At 36.4% G+C, this 20,352-nt stretch overlaps 1 protein-coding gene across 11 annotated transcripts in view; it reads left to right on the forward strand.

Moving 5' to 3' along the window:
* The window catches only part of NEBL (nebulette), a 342,069-nt gene that overhangs the window by 223,682 nt on the left and 98,035 nt on the right, over positions 1-20,352 (forward strand). For 3 of the 11 annotated variants that reach the window (XM_038529852.1, XM_038529859.1, XM_038529854.1), the window contains exons 1-4: positions 10,366-10,831; positions 10,923-10,994; positions 17,488-17,592; positions 19,228-19,338. The exons of 2 other annotated variants lie outside the window; for them this stretch is intronic. In XM_038529852.1, the coding sequence (XP_038385780.1) occupies positions 10,751-10,831; positions 10,923-10,994; positions 17,488-17,592; positions 19,228-19,338 (369 nt within the window). In that variant the 5' untranslated portion in view covers positions 10,366-10,750. Of the gene's footprint in view, positions 1-8,545; positions 8,679-10,362; positions 10,832-10,922; positions 10,995-17,487; positions 17,593-19,227; positions 19,339-20,352 lie in introns of those variants that run through there. 6 more of the 11 variants (XM_038529856.1, XM_038529858.1, XM_038529853.1 and 3 more) reach the window with 4 other exon arrangements.

Consider the following 20,352-nt stretch of genomic DNA (forward strand, 5'->3'; position numbering starts at 1 on the left):
CCCTGTGACATATATTTTATAGCTGGAAATTTATACTTTTTGATCCCTTTCACTCATTTTACCTACCCACCCCCCCACCCCACCCCCACCTGCCTCTGGCAACTGCCAATAATCTGTTCTCTGTGCCTGGGAACTTGGTTTGGGGTTTTTTGGTTTTGTTTTGTTTTTTTAGATTCCATATATAAATGAGGTTGTATGCTATTTGTTTTTCTCTAGTATTTATTTCATTTAGCATAATACCCTCAAGATCCATCCATGTTGTCATAGATGGCAAGAATTCCTTCCTTTTTTATGGCTGAATAAAATTCTTGTGTGTGTGTGTGTGCATGTGTGTGTGTGTGTGTGTATGTGTGTGTGTGTGTATACATACACCATATTTTCCTTATCCATTCATCTGTCAGTGGACACTTAGGTAGTTTCCATATCGTGACTTTTGTAAATAATGAACATGGGGGTGCAGATATTTTGAGTTAGTGTTTCTTATATTTTTTAGATAAATACTCAGAGATGGAATTGCTGGATCATATAGTATTTCTATTTTTATTTTTTTGAGGAAATTCTTTACTGTTTAAACTGTTACTTATTGATTCTTTTTTAATTGACTCACTTTAAAAGAAAACTCCCAAATCAAAAAAAAAAAAAAAAAAAAAGAAAACTCCCAAATCTTTTTTGGGTATCAAGGCAGCTCTGTAGAAAGGGTAGGATAAGCTCTATTTAAATGTCATAAAATCCGCCTCTTAAATTATTTTCCATTTCATTTCCTTCATTTTTGTGTGCAATATCTTTAATGTGTTTGAATCATCTTTAAATAAGAGTACCACAAGCACAGACTTTATGATCTCAGGATATAGTGATCAGTAGAGAAAAAGTGTTTTCAAATAAATTTGAAATCTTATTCGTTAGCATGATTTCATCAACATACAGATACAGAACAGAATGATACTAGGGGCATACCTTGAAATGCTTATTTTAAAATTTGGAAAGTTAGTTTCTCAGGTTGACTGGCAGCCTTTGGTCCATATACTATGAGATGTAGGCTTTTATTATTGTTACTTGTAGTGCTTCATGCTGCTGGCTCATGTCAGCTCCTCTGAGCCAAATGTGCTCATCCATCCATCCATCCCTTCTTCCTTCCTTCCTTCCTTCCTTCCTTCCTTCCTTCCTTCCTTCCTTCCTTCTTCCTTCTTTCCCTGGGAGAGATGGTTGTTAAATATCTTTTAGCTTACTACTGCTTATAAATGTACCATTAATGAATAAAAATCAGGAAAGCTTCTCAAAAGTTTCTGACAAGTCAGGATGCTCCTAATGCTTTCATTATTACCTGCTTTCTGTTGCTTCTGACTCCTGGGCTATTCTTGTTTTTACCAATCATAGGAACCCAATTGTCCCCATACCACAAGCACTCTTCCTTTAAATCACTGTCAGTAATGACAATTCCTTGGAAGGTGGAAATTGAAAACGATGATAGAAAATAATAATAATATCACTACCAGAAAGAAATAAAGGCCAGTGAATGTTCTGTTGTTCTGTTTCCATAGTTTTTACACAGATGGAAGCAGTACAGATTCGGTTTGGAATCTCTTAGTGTGAGAACTTGAGCAAGTTATCCACTCCTGGTCCAAGTGTCTCATCTGTGAAATGGAGGTTGTGAGGATTAAATGGGATTTTTATATATATAAAGTCCATAGTCAGAGTGCTTGGCATACAGTGATCACCCTTTTGTGCCCTCTCCTAGTACCAAGTAGGAAGTTTCTAAGAGTTCTTGATTGCCCTCTATTTTTGTATAGAGTTTAACTTTCTCCAGAATTTTCAGCAGAGCTTGAGTGAGGGATAGCACAAATACAATTTAAGTCCTTGGATATCACTTTATGTAACGGTATTTTTAATTCAAAGCACTTCATTGCATTTGGATATTATTGAAGAATTCTAGTAGTGAAAAAAATATCCATTTTTTGCTGGTTCCCTTGAGAAAAGAACAGAAATAAGCGATACTGTGTTTCCCTTCCCTGCCCAAGGGCTTTTCTGTTGAGAATTTGAAATTTTAAAGTTTTTCATAGAAAAAAATTCATTTCAGTTAAAACACTTTTTTAAATGATCCATCAGTCTCTTTAGTAAAGCATCACTGTAATCTTGCTTTATGACATGGTTTAAAAAGAATTGATGTAGCCAAACTGATAAGCATTTGCTGGTGTGTTTTAAATTGGATTATATGAGTAAAAAAAGGGAGAACCTATGGAGGATATTTCACTATTTGGACTTTTTTGTATTTGGGTGGAGAAATAAAGAATATCTATTATTCACTCATATAATTAGCTATTTATTAGATAGATAATTAATGAATATTTATCCTGGAAACTATTGGGACTTTAAATATGTCATTCTCATTAATGAAACAAGATAGCATTTTGAAAATACACCTTTGGTGAAGTTAATTAAAACATATAAAGAGTTAATTCATTATTTATAAGAACAATTTAAACCTTTAATAAAATACATTCCCATACAAAGGACTCTGATTTAAATAGATCTGGAAACTAAATTAGATTGCAATTTTATTGCTTGCTTATTAGGATTCTGAAATTCTCATCTTAAGAAGTTTAATATTAAATGTGTCCTTTCCACATTTATATACAATCAAAATGAAAAAGAGCTAATGATTTACAGTTTTATTAAGTACAACTATACTGTGCAGTAATAGCCACTATCCAATAAGAGCTCATCTGAATTGAGATGTACTGCAAACGTAAGATTAAAATACACTGAATTTCGAAGACCTAGTGTAAAAAAGTGTAAAATATCCCAGTACTTTTTATATTGATTACATGTCCAAATGATAGTATTTTGGATACATTAAGTTGAATCAAATATGTCATTAAAATCAATGTAATACGTTCTTTTTTTTTAATGTAGAAACTAAAATATTTAAGATTACATATGTAGGTCACAATATATTTCTACTAGACAGAGCTGGTCCAGAGAATGAATTCCGAAATAGTTAAAACGTAGATGGACATTGCTTAAGGACAGAGCTGGTCCAGAGAATGAATTCCGAAATAGTTAAAACATAGATGGACATTGCTTAAGGGATGCCACTTTATTAGCAAATCAAAAATATGCCAAACATATTGGGTTTATGGAGGAAAATATCCTACACACAATTTGAGAAAAAAAGGAGGATTGAGAAAACCATCTATAGATACAGAATATAAAATAGGATAGAAAATTGTTATGTACAAAACTATTTGAATGTTGATAGAAGTTTTTTCAAACATACTGCTACTTTCTTGAAATGTAGGTTTTATAAGTCTGGTAAATTTCATCATAGTCTAAGGAAATGAATATTTTTCAATGAATATGCTAGTGAATTATCTTTATTATTATTTACTATGTGTATGTGTCTGTTTCCATTTATTTCACCAAGCACAAATATTTTTGTGTGCATTCAGTGGGCCAGGTACTATTTTAATCTCCTCAGATAATCAAGGAACAAAACTGAAAAAACATCCCTACCCATCTCTCCCATTTCAACTCAAGTACTTCGGAAACTACCCTCAATATATGTTCAACTAGTTTTCACTATTCAAGGGGTACTAATTGTTTTAACACATTACTCTATAGCTGTTTTAGTTATACGGTGACTTTAACTATGATCCTATTTTGATTTTATGTTATATCTTGAGTTATACATGAAGAAACTCCATGGAAACAATTGAAGGAAGATGGAGAAATTAGTGCTTCAAAAGTTCTGAACTTGTGAGGATCAGTTGCATTGTTTTCCCTGACTTACAACTATAATGAAATCATGATTTCAGGATAAAACAAATCCTTAGTGAACATAGGTATAGTAATTTAAATGCTTTAAGATTTCAGTAGAAACATTGCTATCACTTATTTAGGAAAGAGTAGAAAAAAAATAGGTGTATTCCAATAATAAACTAAAGTAATAAAATAAATTGTAGAAATATGAAAGTGTGAAATTTACATTATAAACACATTTAACATAAATTCCAATTTGAGGGGAGAATATATAAATAACACACATCGGGGTGTATATGTATAACAGACATTTTTCTTGAATATTTTTCTTCATTAAATTAATAAATCTGGGAGTGATTTCTTCACTGTGAATTTTTTTTTTTAAAGATTTTATTTGTTTTCTCATGAGAGACACAAGAGATAGAGAGGCAGTGACACAGGTAGAGGGAGAAGTAGGCTCCATGCAGGGAGCCCATGTGGGACTAGATCCTGGGACTCCAGGATCAGGCCCTGGGCCAAAGGCAGCCACTTAACCGTGGAGCCACCCAGGCGTCCCTTCCCTGTGAATTTTCATAGATTCCAGATACACAGCATATTTCAATTGGCTAATGGTAAGATAAAGAGATAGAAATTAAATTCAAGGCATATGAAGGGAATAGGGTAGGTGTAAAGGTGCTGTTTCCGCAGTTAATTGACCAGGAACTGTGTTGTTTGTAAAGGATTCATGGTTCAAACTGGTTTAAGCTTTTTTGTGTTAGGATAAGTGATTTCCATCCATTTACTTCATCAGCCTCTCCCCTGAGATCCCCCTTTGCTGGTCTCCTTGCTGCTCTGCTGCCCTCTTCTCTCTCCATTGTATTCTCCAGTGACATTGAAGTTTTGCTTCCTCCAACTCTTGTCTCTGGGTCTTTGCAAATGCTCTTTGGATGCATTCCCCAAACCCCATCACTTTGCCTAATTCTGGCTTAAATATCCTCTCTGGTGGGGATCTGCCCAATCCTTGGTTTCCACTAAATCTTCTTGTTATGAGCTCATGTAACTCCCCTACTTCCCTTTTAGGAACATTATTACTCTATCTCCAAAAAGGAGATAAAATTGTCTAGTTTTGCATGTGTTTATGTAAATTATTGTTCTAATGGCTGTTTGTTTTAATGTGCTCTGCAACCCCAAAGGCTTCCCTTCTTTTCCTAGAATTTAAGGATTTCCTTATCATTTCCACATTTTAATATGTGATCCTCCCCCCCCCCCCCCCCGAAACATGCCAAAAACAGGACTAGGAAATCATTTACTTCACTGTGTTTTCATAAAATTCATAAATCTTGTCCCTGCTTAGGACATGTTATGAATTAATTGGTAGAACATCTATCTCTGAAGAGTTAAAGAATTGCCAACAGTGATCAAGCCTGCACTCTCTCTGGCTCTTGATACGGTGTTGACAGCCAAGCAAAGAGCTTCTTCAATAAATCCACTCTCATATTCAAGTTTTTCCAGATGTGAGAAGTAATTAAGTCTTTGCATTTGTTGAGGCCTTGTATACTTTTCAAGAGGGAACTGGCAGCTGTGGTGAATTAACTCTGCTCCAGTGCATGTGTATGTTGTGTGTGTGTGTGTTTGTGTGTGAATGTACATATATACAAGCACACAGGTGGCATTTGCCAGTAGTCAAGCATGATCAGACCTGAGAACAAAATAAAACAAAAAGCTAATTTCAATAAACACCAATTTTTTTTTAACACCAAAAATTTTATAGTTATATTTCACAGTTGAGAGCCAAGGGCTTTGTCCGGTGATACCTTCTCCCTTTCTATTTTTGCCAAATGTTGAAGGAAAGCAATGAGGATAATTAAATCATTTGCATCTGTTAAGGGATATTAAAAAAATGGTGAGATCACGATTCTCATAAAACAGAAAATGAACACATTTAAAAGATTTTAACTCATTAATGAATGAGGGCACCAGTAAGATGTTAAGACTGGTTCAAAGGTGAATTTGGAGAACACGCAGAAATGAGTAATAAATTGCTGAAATGAATTTAGAAATAAAGGCAAAAAGCTCTATTGACAAGACAGTAATCAATTGCTTTTCCCCAGGACACAATTAATTTGCATTTGTATGGATAAAGCGTCATTAGCATTGTTATCAGTTTTTAGCATTTTATGGTCTTGTGAAGCAGTTCAAAGACAGCAAAAGGACCAAATTAGCCAGAAGGTAACACTAGATAACACAGGAGGTAATTTTTTTTCCAGTTTCAAAGTCTTTCGCAATTTTTCCTGAGACATCTCACACAAAATTCTAGGAAAGGGATACTTTTAGGGATAGCTAAGCTGTTTGATTGTGCCTGGCCCTTTGGTTCTGGTTACAAGGCTTACAAAGGCCAGACCTTGGGCTTCTCCCTGGGGGAAGGCTTGTGGAAGTGACTATTAGCTTCATTGTTCTGCTGAACTGAGGTCTCAAGTAAGCAGTGAATTAAACCAAGGTCCTTCAGTTCACTGGATGCTTATGTTACTGTAGATTCTCAATGAGAACTGTCCCCGCCCCGCCCCAGTCAGTACATCTGGAAGAGTACTTTTGGTTTTGGCATCCCAACCACACCCAACTCAGAAATTGTGCCAAAAAATAATTTGCAGTTTCTTGTTCCTCTCCTCCAATACCTAAAGTTTAGTCATATAGCTCCCACTTGTGAATAGGATCTCTATTTGTGAAAACAGGAATATGAATACAGAAAAACCATTCTTTTAAATCTTATTTTAATGGCATAATTAGTAATGGTGACAATAATTCAGGTTGCTTTGTATTCTTTTGATTTCTAATTAACAAACAGTAATGAAATGGCCATTAAAAAGGAGAAGATGGGCTTAATGAATGTAAATTGTAAAAATAGATTGGGCTAATATTAAGCAGAGCTCTTGTCTTTTATAAAGAAGACAAATTGCTCAAGAGAGCTTACATTTCTGGTTTGAAGAAACTATTTCATCCCCTCATCTACTAGTAAAGTTCTCTTTTGGACAGTTGCCAAATAATGAGGAACTATGTGAGGCAAAAGTAAAATGACCAGGGGTTCAACTGAGAAACGAGAACCTTCTAGGAGATAGTCATAAAACAACAACAACAACAACAAAAACAAACCAAAAAAAAACCCCCAAAACCCCAGGCAACTGAAAACGAGTGTAACTGAAAGACTGCCAAGACAGGCAAACAAGTCGGATGAACTAATTCCTCTCTCACCTAACCATTCTGGGGAATATTTTGTAATAAGAACTGTTGAATTAACTTTTAAAGTGGAAAAATTCACCTTATCTCTGGAAGCTTTCCTCAACTCAGAACTGAATCTCCATCTATTTTAATTATTATGGATTTTCATTTGCAAGTCTCTCATCTCCATGTTGGCAAAAAGCACATGTTCTATCACTATCAAGAAAAGAGGAAGAAGGGCAGGTGGCTTAGCCTGTTAAGCGTCTGCCTTTGGCTCAAATCATGATACCGGGGTTTGAGCCCCGAAATGGGCTTCCTGCTCAGTGGGGAGTCTGCTTCTCCCTCTCCCTCTGCTACCCCCAACTTGGTGCACCCACGCTTGCTCTCAAACAAAATCTTAAGAAAATAAAACTTCTGTATTGTAATATGCAAGTTAGCCCTTATCTTTAGGCTGTTAGGCGGTATGAGACCCTCCGGCCTTTAAAAACATATTGATGGTATAGTGTCTTACCCTTTCAAATGAGAAGGCCATTTCATATCAAGTGCTTTTCCTGGAACTGTCTACCTTTGTGGGATAGTTGCAAAATCTTGTGTTTCTAAGCTTTGCTATTTTTAAAATCTTTGCTTTTAATAACTTCTGGCAATTTGGTTTTTCTCTTTAACTATGGAGAATTAGGGTGGAGAGAGATTTAAAATTTGCCTTAGAGGATGTGGGAGAGCCGTAGCTGGAAGTAGAGGGTCTTGCCATAAGTAATGGGATCCCCACATTGGTCCCATTCCATATGAGGGCATGGGTAGAGTGCTAACATATGAGGTAGACAACATATGTGAGGTACACAATAAGTAAAAGGGTCTGCAATTATTAAGATACTCCCTTATTGGGGTGCCCCAAAGTGAAAATATATATTAAAATAGAACATTTAACCTTAGGTTTAAAGGAAGAAAAGGAAGGTGGTAGGAAATTTTGAAACATGATAGGTATCCACGAAAAACTTTTGTCTTATTCCCCAAGTTGCATTTAGGAGCTACCGACAAGAGAGCTTTGCTGTGATAATGTACAAGGCTTAAAGTGTTTTAAAGAAAACTTTATGTGAATTTTATATTATACTTATAAGTGAGAGGAAAAAAAGATATATTCAATCAAAAGAAATATAATGTATGCAGTTTGCCAAACAATCCATTAACGAGTCCATCCAGTACATCTTGAATGTTTTTTTTTTTTTTAATTTATTTCTTGTCTTAGCACAGAGTATGCTTTACTCACCATTACCTCCCAGCACCAAGCTTAGTGCCTGACAGAGCAACACTTATTTGAATGAATGAACATAAAGCTCTGGTTAAGTTTTGGTCTCGGTATTCCATTGAGTAACTTTGTGAATGAGACAAATAATTAATTTCTCTTGATCTTAATTTTGTCTTCAATTTTGTCCTCTGTAAGAGAGGGCTTTTAGTAAGATTGATTTCTTAAGGCTCCCTCTGGCTTTAAAATTCTGACTGTAACATCCACAAATGAAAAATTTGTGTTTACGTTACATATGGTGTTTGGTTTTGCTTTCAGAACTTCTGTGCATAATCTCAACAGGTTATTTTCTTCCAGCACAGTGGAAAGTCAATAAAAACTTATTGCATAATGGGAAATGAGAAAAAGCAGCCATTGAAGTCCACTGAAGACAATTCACCAAGGGAATAGATGTCACCGTGAGCGACACAAGTCATCTTAAGTAGCTTTGGTGAGATTTTTCTCCCCACGCTTCTAGAAGTTTGCTAGAAAACCTTATAGAAGTTCCTCTTCCCTTTTTCCAAATGAAGATAATATAATAGATCTTCTATAGAATATTAGAACAGTCTTTTGGCAAAAGAGTTGAGGGAAACAGAATTCACACATTCTGCTCCTTTATGGAACAAATATAACATACAGAGAATTTCCTTGTAGAGTTCTCTACACAGCTATGTTTAAAATAACATAGTTGTTATTTTAAAAGTAAAGGTTTCCAAGTTCCGCAGCCTTGGGGGACTTCTTTTTGGCATTTTGCTAGTAAGCAGAATATGGGATGCCATTAAGTTAGCCTGAATCATTTCATGAAAAGACCGACAACTGTTTTAGAATACAACAGTTTTTCAGAGTAGGATAATATTTCCCTAAGTAATAATTCACAGAAGAATGTTAATTTTCTGGAGCATTGGATATCATTAAAAAATGGTAGGAAGGTAAATAGGTAGATTAGATCAGACTAAGTGAATAGGATTTCATGTTTCAGAAATGTTGGATTAAGAAAACCTAAATAGTTTTCTCGGTTGTGAGTCTTCTTGGAGCTTCTGATTTGTCATTAGGTGGTGTGGATCTCTAAGTGATAGGAGTTGAGATGAACATACAGGCTTTTCCAAATACATTTTGCTTAAGAAACCCCCTTTCCTCTCTAGAGTATTCTGTGGAACTGTAGCCTCATGGAAAACAATTTGAGGAATAATCTATAAATAAGATTGTTTAGAATATTTTTTGGTCAGATTTTTAGTTTAGGCAAGGCTGAAACAATTAGGAAGAAAATTTAAAACTAGATATGATATCAAGAGAAAGTTGCATTATTCTTGGCTACTTAGAATAATGTATTTGGAATAAAGTTGTATTTTATAATTAGTTTCATTGTTTACCATAGGGTATTTTTTTATGTCTCACACTGATATTATGATTTTGTGAAAATTAATTTACCCTAGGTTGGAGTAACCAAACTGGTATATTGTGAATTTTATAGAGCCTTATTATTGCCTAAATTGACAATTAAGGATTTTTTTGAGAAATGTATTTTTAATTATATAACTGATGACACATACTACATTATCAGTATAGTTATAATTTATTTTTCCAAGCATGTAGAGGAATATATGAAGAGTAAATATTTTATAGTATAAAACCCAGCAAACTTGTGTAAAAATTGACACAATGGGCAGAACTGGAAGAGCATGATTATTATTATTTTTTGAAACAATGATGTTTCTAGAATTCTTAAATGATATATCAACTTATGTTAACTGCAACTTCTTGTGTTTAATGATATTTACAATTAAAATAATACAATAGCAATATAAGGATTAATGGTCATAATTAACTCAGAATTGATTCTTTAAAGTGGTTCAAATGACTTTTCATAGTAAATTACTAGACTTTAATCAGCTAATTTAAAGTTAGTACTTTTTAGAATGTGGGAAGTATGTGTTTTTCTCATAAAAAATTTAACTTAGGTTAACGAAATGAGCTTGAATGATCTGGATTCACTATATAAAATCAGAGATATGTCTGATGTTCCAGCACAAACTTTATTTAGACGGAGTTGAGAAATCTTTGAGATAACAGGCTTTGGACTATGCTATCTTGAGTGTTGTAGCGGAGTCATTTTCCCACCATCTTTAAGTCTCCTTTAAACTGTGTTATGAATGAATTAAATTAGTGAAATATAAATACATGGTCTCTTTTGGATTTCTTACCCAGTTTAGAGAATGTTGACTTTAAAAGGTCACAAAATCGAATTTTGCCTGAGAGTGGTATTTCCACTTGGAGGCTAGCCCTGGCTGACCTCTGCAATCCTGTCCATCCACTCACACATAGTTGTGATAAGAGGGTGAAGTGTGAGCTAAATAGAGATGAGGCCTGGGCAAGGTCATTTCTGCCAGAACACCAGAGGCTCCAAGATCTCAAGGGTGCTATAGTACAGAGAAAGGTACTGTACTCGTGAAATTAAAAAAAAAAAAAAGAAAGAAAAGAAAAGAAAAGAAAAAAAGAAAAAAACCCTATCCATAAAGAGTAAAAATGAGGGTCCCTGTGTTTGAGGATGTAAAAGATGAAACTGAAGAGGGAAAAACAGAGGAAGAAGAAGATGAAGAAGACATGGTAAGTAGGAATGGGCCAGCTGAAGAAGGGTATTTGTTCCTCTAAGTTGATCACTGGAAAAAATGTTTCCTTTCCTTTCTTTTCTGGACAGATATTCTTTAAGCCTGTTATTGAAGACCTAAGGATGGAATTGGCCAGAAAATGCACCAGACTCATTAGTGATGTAAGTGGGCTTAAGTAATTTTTGTCTGATTTGTGCACTGTGTATGTGGCACTATCATGTCATAGAATCATCTAGTTGGGGAGAAAACCCTGCAGTCATCTGTTAAAACACAATTATTTTCCAGATCATGGAACTAAGTCCAGACACTTTCGTGGATTTCCTCAAGGTCACCAATACAGAGAATTTCTGTAGGAAGAGGTCTCCAAATTCTTAATCCAGAGTGCTATCCCTTATGAATTTCACTCTAGTGTAAAATCGTAAAACATTGAAATTTCAGAGTGCATTCCATGTGTGAACTGCAAAGCCTTTTAAAATTTGTTTGGTGGTGTAATTTGTTACGGGAGGATCTCTGTCTAAACCAATGGTTTTTAAAAAAAAAAAACATTTTGGGTTTTTTTTTGAGGACTGTGATGAATGCAGTAGTTTTTGAAACCAGGAAAAAAAATATGTGTGTGTGTGTGTGTATATATATATATATATATATATATATATATGTAAATATGTGTACATACATATATATACACACACACACATACATAACATGTATTGACAATTTTGGATTCATTAGTTACTGAACTACATAGTATGAACCCTGAACTAGATGATGATATTATTAGCAAAAAGGAGCATTTTTCTCCTGGTTTTTTCATTAACTGGGATCAATTTATATCATATCTCCAGGGAATCCTAGAATTGTGGAATTATGTGTGTGTTTGTATTTATATATATATGTATGTGTATATATATATGTATGTATATATATATATATATATTAGTAATTATGTACTGATAAACCAGTAAATAGGTAAACTAGAATTCTAGAAAGTTTTAGATACTCCTCATTAAAACAATTGTGAGAGAATTGCTGGTGCAGAGGAGAGATGACTCCTGAAAAGTGAATCAGGCCTGGGTCTGGAAAGAAGGGAACACAACACTGGCCATTGATTTAACAGTAAGGTTGGGGCAAGTTATATAACAGGACTGGCCTTGGTTCCTCTATTACAGTATCATTAAGTAATGGTAATGTATCCGAAAGGTTTGGTAAGTATCTTGCCTGGGTCACACGGTTAAGCAGTAGGGAGGATTGAAACAAAGCTCTCTCTCAGCCTTAGCCATTCTGCTGTGTTTGCTCTTATTGTAGATTTCCCTGCAAAGTTTATCTTAGCCTTACTATTATCGATTACACTAATATTGGTAATAGGAATGCTACCATTTAAAACCTGAAGTTTCATAACTCCAGAGATAGTACCTCTTCTAGTGCTATTATGTTTTTTATTAAAGGGTAATTGTGGATGAGCTAAATTATATAAACCGTTGGAACCAAAGTGGCAACTTCAGTGAGTAGATGATTTTGTTGGAGTTGTTTTGGATAAGGTCATTTTGCAGTGACTGTAAAACCAACCTTATGGTGAGAGGCGTGGCCTTTACCATTTGCAAAAGCCAAAGCCGTGTTATTTCTCTTCCATGTAGGAAAAATCAAATATGTGGGAGTCATTTCTGTTTTTTATAGATTTCTGCTGCATGGAATGTCTGTACTACTTAAATATTTAGATCGCAGACTGTGGCCTGATTTATATCTGTGTACATGTTCACTATTTGTTTCAAAATAGAATTCCATACTTTTTAAGATACTGGTTTAATTTTTGAAATTTGTATATTTACCAGTGAAGAGGCTGAACAAGTAATTATTTTGTTTCTAAAACAAAACTGAAAAGAGGAGTTTGTACAGTCATTTTATTTTAATTTTTATTTATTTTAATTTTTATTTATTTATGATAGTCACACAGAGAAAGAGAGAGAGGCAGAGACATAGGCAGAGGGAGAAGCAGGCTCCATGCACCAGGAGCCCGACGTGGGATTCGATCCCGGGTCTCCAGGATCGCGCCCTGGGCCAAAGGCAGGCGCTAAACCGCTACACCACCCAGGGTTCCCTGTACAGTCATTTTAAAAACAAATTTTAATTTACACTTTCTGGAAGGATTTTATGTAGTGGACCAAATGGAAGTTTTAGTTTTTAGAAGTTTGGTTGAAAAGGAAGGTATTTATTAAGTACTAACTGCTTTATTCACTGTCAGTGTCATCAGTTTTTTTATATGGAGCCCATGAATTTAACGGTTGAAGTTCTCATGGCAGTTATGTTGTCTGCATTGCCAGATGGTTGTCTAAAATGTGTATTGGAGTTGCATTGGTCACGGAGCTAAAACAGATACGAAAATGGACAAGTGGTCGCACAGAGTTAGTTTGGGAGTTCCAGTTGAGGTCCTCTCCTGCTACTGACAGTGCCCCTTGGTCAGTGCCCACATTTCATTTAGCCCAGGGGCCCTTGCCCTGGTCTCAGACTTAAAGACAAACCATCAAGTCTGTTTGTTTTGTTTTCCAATCCCTTGTATTCCAGAGGAGCATCTGTACGTTTACCTGAGCCTTTCTGTCTGTTGGGTGGCAGTGTGTTTTAGCCCATGTCCCCAAGTGAATGTGGTGCATCGTTTGCCTGTCTGCACCTTGAAGCCCTGAGAAGCGGCCTTGCGTTCTGTTCACTGAACCACACAGCTGGAGAGCCACACACCTGGGGTTTGAAACAACATCTGCCTGATTCCCTGGCCATCATCATGTGGTTCCTCTCCTGCCGTGTGCCAGGCACCCCATGTATATGACTGTACTGTACAAACTTACATGGGAATGGTCTAGAGATGAGTCCAGGGACTTAGAGTTCTCCGTAGAAAAAAACCATATGTTTTTTCAGGTCAGGTGGCTTCACTTTGGGAAATCAGTGTGAGGTATTTTTCGTTCCACCTGATTTCTGCCTTTCACTTGGCCTTGCCTGTATTGTGGGGTTTCCCTCTGCATAACTCACTTCCCAAAATTAAAAGACACCTGGTCCTCTAGGGCCGCCTCTTTTATTTTTCTGTTAACCACGTAATGCCTTTTATTTCCCCAGATATTTTCTCTCTGTCTCTCTCACTGGGCTTCTTGGTCAACTACCTAATAAATTCCTTGAATAAGTCAAACCCATCAACTATATCGAGCCATCAGTATCGTGGATCTAGTGGCCTCTTGTCAGGTGGTTATAAAAAGTATTAGGTTAAGGGGGATATTTTTGTATGTTTCTTGTAAATTAGGCATCAAGAGTTTCTGCAGAGTGAGTTTGGCCACATCTGCATGAGGTCTGTGACATGGTGTTTTAGTTCAAACCTTTTGAGGGTGTTCACTCACATGGCAGCAGGAAGAACGCTTTTCAGGCAAATGAACATTGTTTGTGGTGGGTAAATCCTTCTGGTGCTAAAAGCATTAGATTCCATGGCTATCCCTCCAGAGAGAGCTCTGATTGTGTTAAGAGAACCTGGGTCAGCAGCCTTGGCTATGAGTGCCCCCCTGCCCTGTTAGCACATGGTGATGGGGCTGCAGTTCTTTCTTCCAGGGTTCAATGCATTGAGCCAATATGGCTCCATTTGAGAAAAAACTTTTGATACTTTTGGTTAAGAGTGCCTGTAAAAGGAGGGGCCCCTGGGAGTCTCAGTTAAGTGTCTGACTTTGGCTCTGGTCATGATCTCAGTGTCCTGGGGTCAAGCTCTGCATCAGGCTCTCCCCTCAGTGGGAAGTCTGCTGGTCTCTCTCCCTCTCCTTCTGCCCCTCCTCACTCAAGTAAATAAAATATTTCAAAATAAAATAAAGAGTGCCTGTAAAAGGAAATATCCTCAGACATTTCTATATCTGTCATCTAAGTTCAGCCATTAGTTAATATCAATGAAAGAGAGAGGACTATGAGAGGAAGCACCTCTGAACTGATTTGACTCTAATTGTAGTTAAGGCATAGTTGGGATTAACAAGTGTGGTCAGAGCAGAAGGTAAATATTTGGGATATCTTACTGATTATTAAGTCATCAACTGTGCCTACCCCCCCCCTTTTTTTCCAATTAGAAAGTGACATGGATAGTATCTCAGTAATGAGTTCAGATGGCCACAAGTGACAGGAAAAGCCTAGCATAGAGCCTTAATATATAGGTGGGATTTTTTGTTTTCACATCATGAAACATGGAGGTAAGGGATCCAGTTTTGATGCAGTGCATGTTCTCCGTCAGGTTCCTTTCCTTCTGTTTTGTCATCATTCGTATGGTGACTTACAGCCTTGAGATGACCTCACTGCAGCTGTATCCCTGTGACTGCAGAACAGAAAAAGGTGAAAGGGCAAAGTATACAAGGCTCTGCCAGCAGGGTTCTCCCCTTCATACCAGAAACCAGGAACACTGCTGGGAAGACTTCTGCAAATGTCCCGTGGCCAGAGCTGGGCACCAGAGGAGGCCAATGGTTGGCCAAAGGGAAGGAGAACACCATACCTGACTTAGAGGAATTCATCCTCTGGGGTTGGGGCAGGGGCCTGGCTACTCTCATAAATAACATTCAGGTTCTGTTCTTAGGAAAGAAGCAGATGGCATAGGCAGTCTATCCAAGAAATATGACGTGGCTGTGTTAAGAAGTGGCTGTTTATTTAGTAGATTTTATTTCACCTAGGATTTTGTGTCCTTCATCGATGTAATTTCTATCCATCTATCCTTTTCTATTATTTTGGTATAGGAAGGCTAACAAGATGTGGCATTCTTTATACAAAAATTTAAGATCATTTGCTTATTGTCACTCATGTTGTAATATCCATTGGAAATATAATAGGAGTGACAATAAGCAAATAATATGTGTGTGTGTGTATCTTTTAAATAAAGACCAAAGAAATGACTGTAGATGCCACTTACGACTGAACTATTTGCCTGCACAGTGAAGGAAGTAAATACTTCACCCTTATCCTGTGCTCTCGTCCTGAACATTCTGCTCAGGTCAGAGCTTATCGGGGGCTCTGTGGCCAAGCACATACCTCTGCAGTCAAGAATGTGACTGCCAGGGGAAGAAGATAGTGGCAAAAGATAAAAATAATGAGCCAAACTTAAGCCTAATGATAGGTTATTTTCTCTCACACTTAATTATATAACGGGGATACTTTTTTTCTCCTTATGATCAAAATAGCCTACTATTTATCATACTGCCATTAACGGTTTAATTACTAGTGACTGAGGAGGGTGATTTGCAGAGCCCTAAAATTATGGCTAATCTCCGAGAAGAAAAAAAAGTAATTTAGTGCTCAGATAAGATAAATATGTTCCAATGTTGATTTCATGAATAAAGCAAATGTTTAATGTGGTAGGCGTCTAATACCTAAGAGTCACAGCAGTGAGATACAGTATTTTGCAGTAACTTTGCTTAGTTATGTTCATATCTGGTTATACCTCAGGTTGAATTATGCCCCTCAAATCAGGTTTACATGTAGTAAAATCTCTATGTAATGTTAGTATGCAACATCGATGTTAGTCGTGTCCTTTAAGAATCAGGTACATAGTCAACTAAACTTCACTTTTAGGTTATAATTAGGGAGACCACGTAATTTATCATCTGAACTGGGACATTTTTTTCAGCATAAGTATTTACAGTGTTGGGTACATAAACATGACTTTATTACAGGGTCATATAACTTTTAGCAAATTACCTTCATCCTCCCAACTAGTCATAAATTTTGCCTCACCAGTTTTTAGATTGGGTGGCAATTGCATGAGAGCGGGATTATATTTTAGGGCTTTGTCCATGGTTCCTGACTGCAGCTCAATGTGTTCATGCAGGGTCTCCCCCCAGAGTAACAATTCTGGCCTCTGCTCAAGGGGAAAGGAGTGACTCCTTTTACTCCTGAGTTTGAGAGAAAAAATGAACATGCTCAGCTAGGGTTCTCTGGACTTCTCTTGTGCATCTGCCCACCATTGCATTCTGGAATGATCTTCTCCACCACACGGCAAGTTTCTGAGACAGAGTTTGCCCTTGTTGGGGGAGGGGAGGCAGATGGGGAGGCCTCTGGGGAGGTGCTCATAAATTGGGTAAGTTTCACTTGAGCAGAATTAATTAGTAAAGGAAGCTCATCGTGGGTACAGTTTGAGCCCCTTCTTCTAATCCATCATTAATAGGTAGTGTTGCTAACAGTCATCGCTACCTGTTTGATTTCTGCTTCTACTTCTTAATTGGTTACATCTGTCCTGATGACTACTTGTCTTAAACCTAGAGGTAGGCAGCTATGTTTCTGTTTGATTGTAGGCTTACCTATTGAGTCAGTGGCTTGAAAGTAACAACACACTAGGACACTTGTCAAGTGAAATGAAAGTGTTTAATAATTACGCTGAGCAAGCTGGGCAGACAGGACTTATAGTCAATGTGCGTCCACCACACATGATCCTTGATGATAACAGGACTCTTATCTGAAGAACAGTCTTGTGTGTGTGTGTGTCTCATCACCTTTGTGGTTTTGTGCTAAATATCCATTTATTTAATTTGGCTGCTACTGAGCATTGTACCTCACTTGAGTATTTACTTCAGAAAACAAGACTTTGAGTAACACTTCTGCTCAAAAAGGGAGCATTAAAATTGTTTTTCTTCTTTCTCATCTTATGTAAATTATTCTCTCTTTTAGATTCATTATAAAGAAGAGTATAAAAAGTCTAAGGACAAGTGTACATTTGTGACCGACACTCCCATGCTAAACCATGTAAAACATATTGGTGCTTTTATTTCTGAGGTAAGGCATCAAAACATGCCAAATGGTTTGCATTTTCATTTCCTATTTTCATTTCCTGTGCATTAAAATTACAGAATAATATTTTTGAGAGTGCCACTAAGTATTGGTAATATCTACACAATTATGTAATTATGTGCGCAATGTCAACTGTATGGTTGATATATTTTATTTCACATGTCTATATTTTGACTCCAAGTCTTCCATATTTCTATAGGATTACTCTTGAAAAGATATATTTTATTTGATAAGTGGAATGTACTGGAAAAATAGTTTTAGAAGTTCCATTATTTTACTTCCTAATAAGTATATTAGACATAAATTGTTGAATATCATTTTGAAAATAAGTAAAATTTACCAGCTGACTCTATAAAATGTGATATCTTTGGTAAGTAATTTTAAATCAATTTAAACTACTTTTGAGTAGGATCAGTTCAACAGAGACACTTATTATGAAACCACAGAGAAATGCACTCCATTCATTTTCTAGCTGAAAAATCTTATAGTCTCTATCTGAGAGCATTTGAAACTGAAGATTATGCTGCATGGTAAAGCATCATGTTAACAGCGCTTTCTGTGAGGAGGCTTTTCTATAGTCTGTGGCTAGATCACGTAGATAAGATAAATTTGAAAAAAAAAAAAAGGATGAGTGAAACAGTATTGTAAGTGACTGACCTCTAGTGTTGCATAAGTTACCTTGGAAAAAGATCAACATGATATTCTCAGGATTACTTCCAGACATGAAAACATTTCGAGGGAAACTGGCAAATTTTCTCTTACTGAGTACCCACATCTAAAGAGTTGTGAGAACACAAGGTTCACACAGGGTCTATGCTCGATAAATATGCACTCAAATCTAGTTGGGAGTGGGAGTAATATTACAGTATGGATAAATGTACTTTGGTTGGTTTGTGTTAGCTTTTATTGCTCCTGTGCAAAGACTTTTTTGATGTTTTTCATTCCTAATTGATTCTTTTTCCTGAAGGAGTTAACTGCAGAGCAAAGAAAGGAAGAAAAAAGTAACACAATCTATTGTGTTACTTTGAACCTAATATCCCTAAGAGAAATGGTGAAAGAGCGTTTCTCTTTATTAGTAATGAATTTTGGGGAGCACTTCGAGACAGTGCAGATTGGAGGTGAGAAGGCACAGAAAGAGCAAAAAGATACCCTCGCCCCCTGCGCGACCCCCCAACCGCTGCAGTCAGTCGTGGTAGAAGGAGGTTAAAAAGATTTGAATATAGGAGCGCTGTCCTTGCATTCAGGTTCTAGGCAGTACATTCTAACAACTTGTATTTTCTGGAACAACTCAAATGTCTCGTTTTTCTCAGATTTTTCTTTGCGGATCAAACAGCCAAAACTCTCAATATATACAAACAGATTTTCTTTTAAAAATGTGCATAGGTTATAGAAGAGTAGTCATTATTTTCTTGAGCGTCTCATTTAAAGCTTTTTATGTAATAAATTGGATTTATCTCTCTTCAGAATATGTTCTTCAGTCCAGTATCTAAGGTTAAAATGGTCTTCAGGTTTTTAAATTAATTCTGTTTCTGAAGAAAGTTTTCTTTTATTCTCTTTCAATATTCATAGTAAAAAAAAAGTAATGCTTATTAATTTTTTTCCTTTTTCCCCCCTCTCTAGGCAAAATACAAAGGCACCGTTAAGGCAAACCTCTCCAATTCTCTTTATAAGCAGATGCCAGCTACAATTGATAGTGTCTTCGCAAGAGAAGTTATGCAGCTTCAGAGTGAGGTGTGGGTTTCCTAAATTATTAATTATATATATAAATATGACTTAATATAATTAGCATCTTAAAATATATTAATATATAAAAATATATTTAAACATAGTGAAAAGGTTGTTTACCTTGGGTATTACATATTGAATGAAAATTGGAAGCAGCTGATTCATGTGCTCCTGATAGTCACTGGTGGATCCCAGAAAATGAAAAGGAGAGGTAAATTTGCTAGTCAAGTGATGCTGTTTTTCCTAATCCCATTCACAACTATTGATAGAACAAATTTGAATCTTACTAGGACAGCTTACTTAGATTAAAATCTGACAGCAGATAGTAAACCCGTCTCTGAAATGGCATGTGATCTCTAAGTGGTGAATGTTCCAGTAGCTTCTCCAAAGTCCCATAAGGAGTTAATAGTTAAATTCCAGACCTGCAGGTCTGTGCTTTCTTAGTCAGGCAAGGGGTTCCTGAATTTCTTTTTCTGTGGATTATGGTTTTCATTTCCAGTATCTCAGGTGAAGTGGCCATTTTAGTGATTGCAAGTTGCAGGCGAATTTAAGAAGTGTCATCCTCTAAACTCATTTTGAATCCAGAAGAGTAATTTCCCCCTTTGGTACACTAGGCAGAAAAATACTTAGTACATTTAATTTGTTGGATTTCTTAAAATAGAATTTCAAAGTAGGCTATTTTACCTCTTTCTCACTCGTTTTGTTTTCTTCATAGCAGTTTTTCTTTTTCTTTCTTTTTTTTTTAAGATTTTATTTATTTATTCATGAGAGACACACAGAGAGAGAAGCAGGCTCCCCTCAGGGATCCCAAGGTGGGGCTCCATCCTGGAACTCTGGGATCACACCCTGGGCGGGAGGCAGACGCTCAACCGCTGAGCCACCCAGGCGTCCTGGCTTTTTTTTAACTTTATGAATCTGTTACTTGACTCCCTCAGAGCAGGGACCTCCTATGTCTTGTTCTTTGCTCACCCCCCACCCCCCGAGCTTAGTACAATCCTCAGCATACAGGGTAAATACTGG

The sequence above is a fragment of the Canis lupus genome, chromosome 2 (assembly GCF_011100685.1).
Source record: "Canis lupus familiaris isolate Mischka breed German Shepherd chromosome 2, alternate assembly UU_Cfam_GSD_1.0, whole genome shotgun sequence".
Classification (NCBI taxonomy): Eukaryota; Metazoa; Chordata; class Mammalia; order Carnivora; family Canidae; genus Canis; species Canis lupus.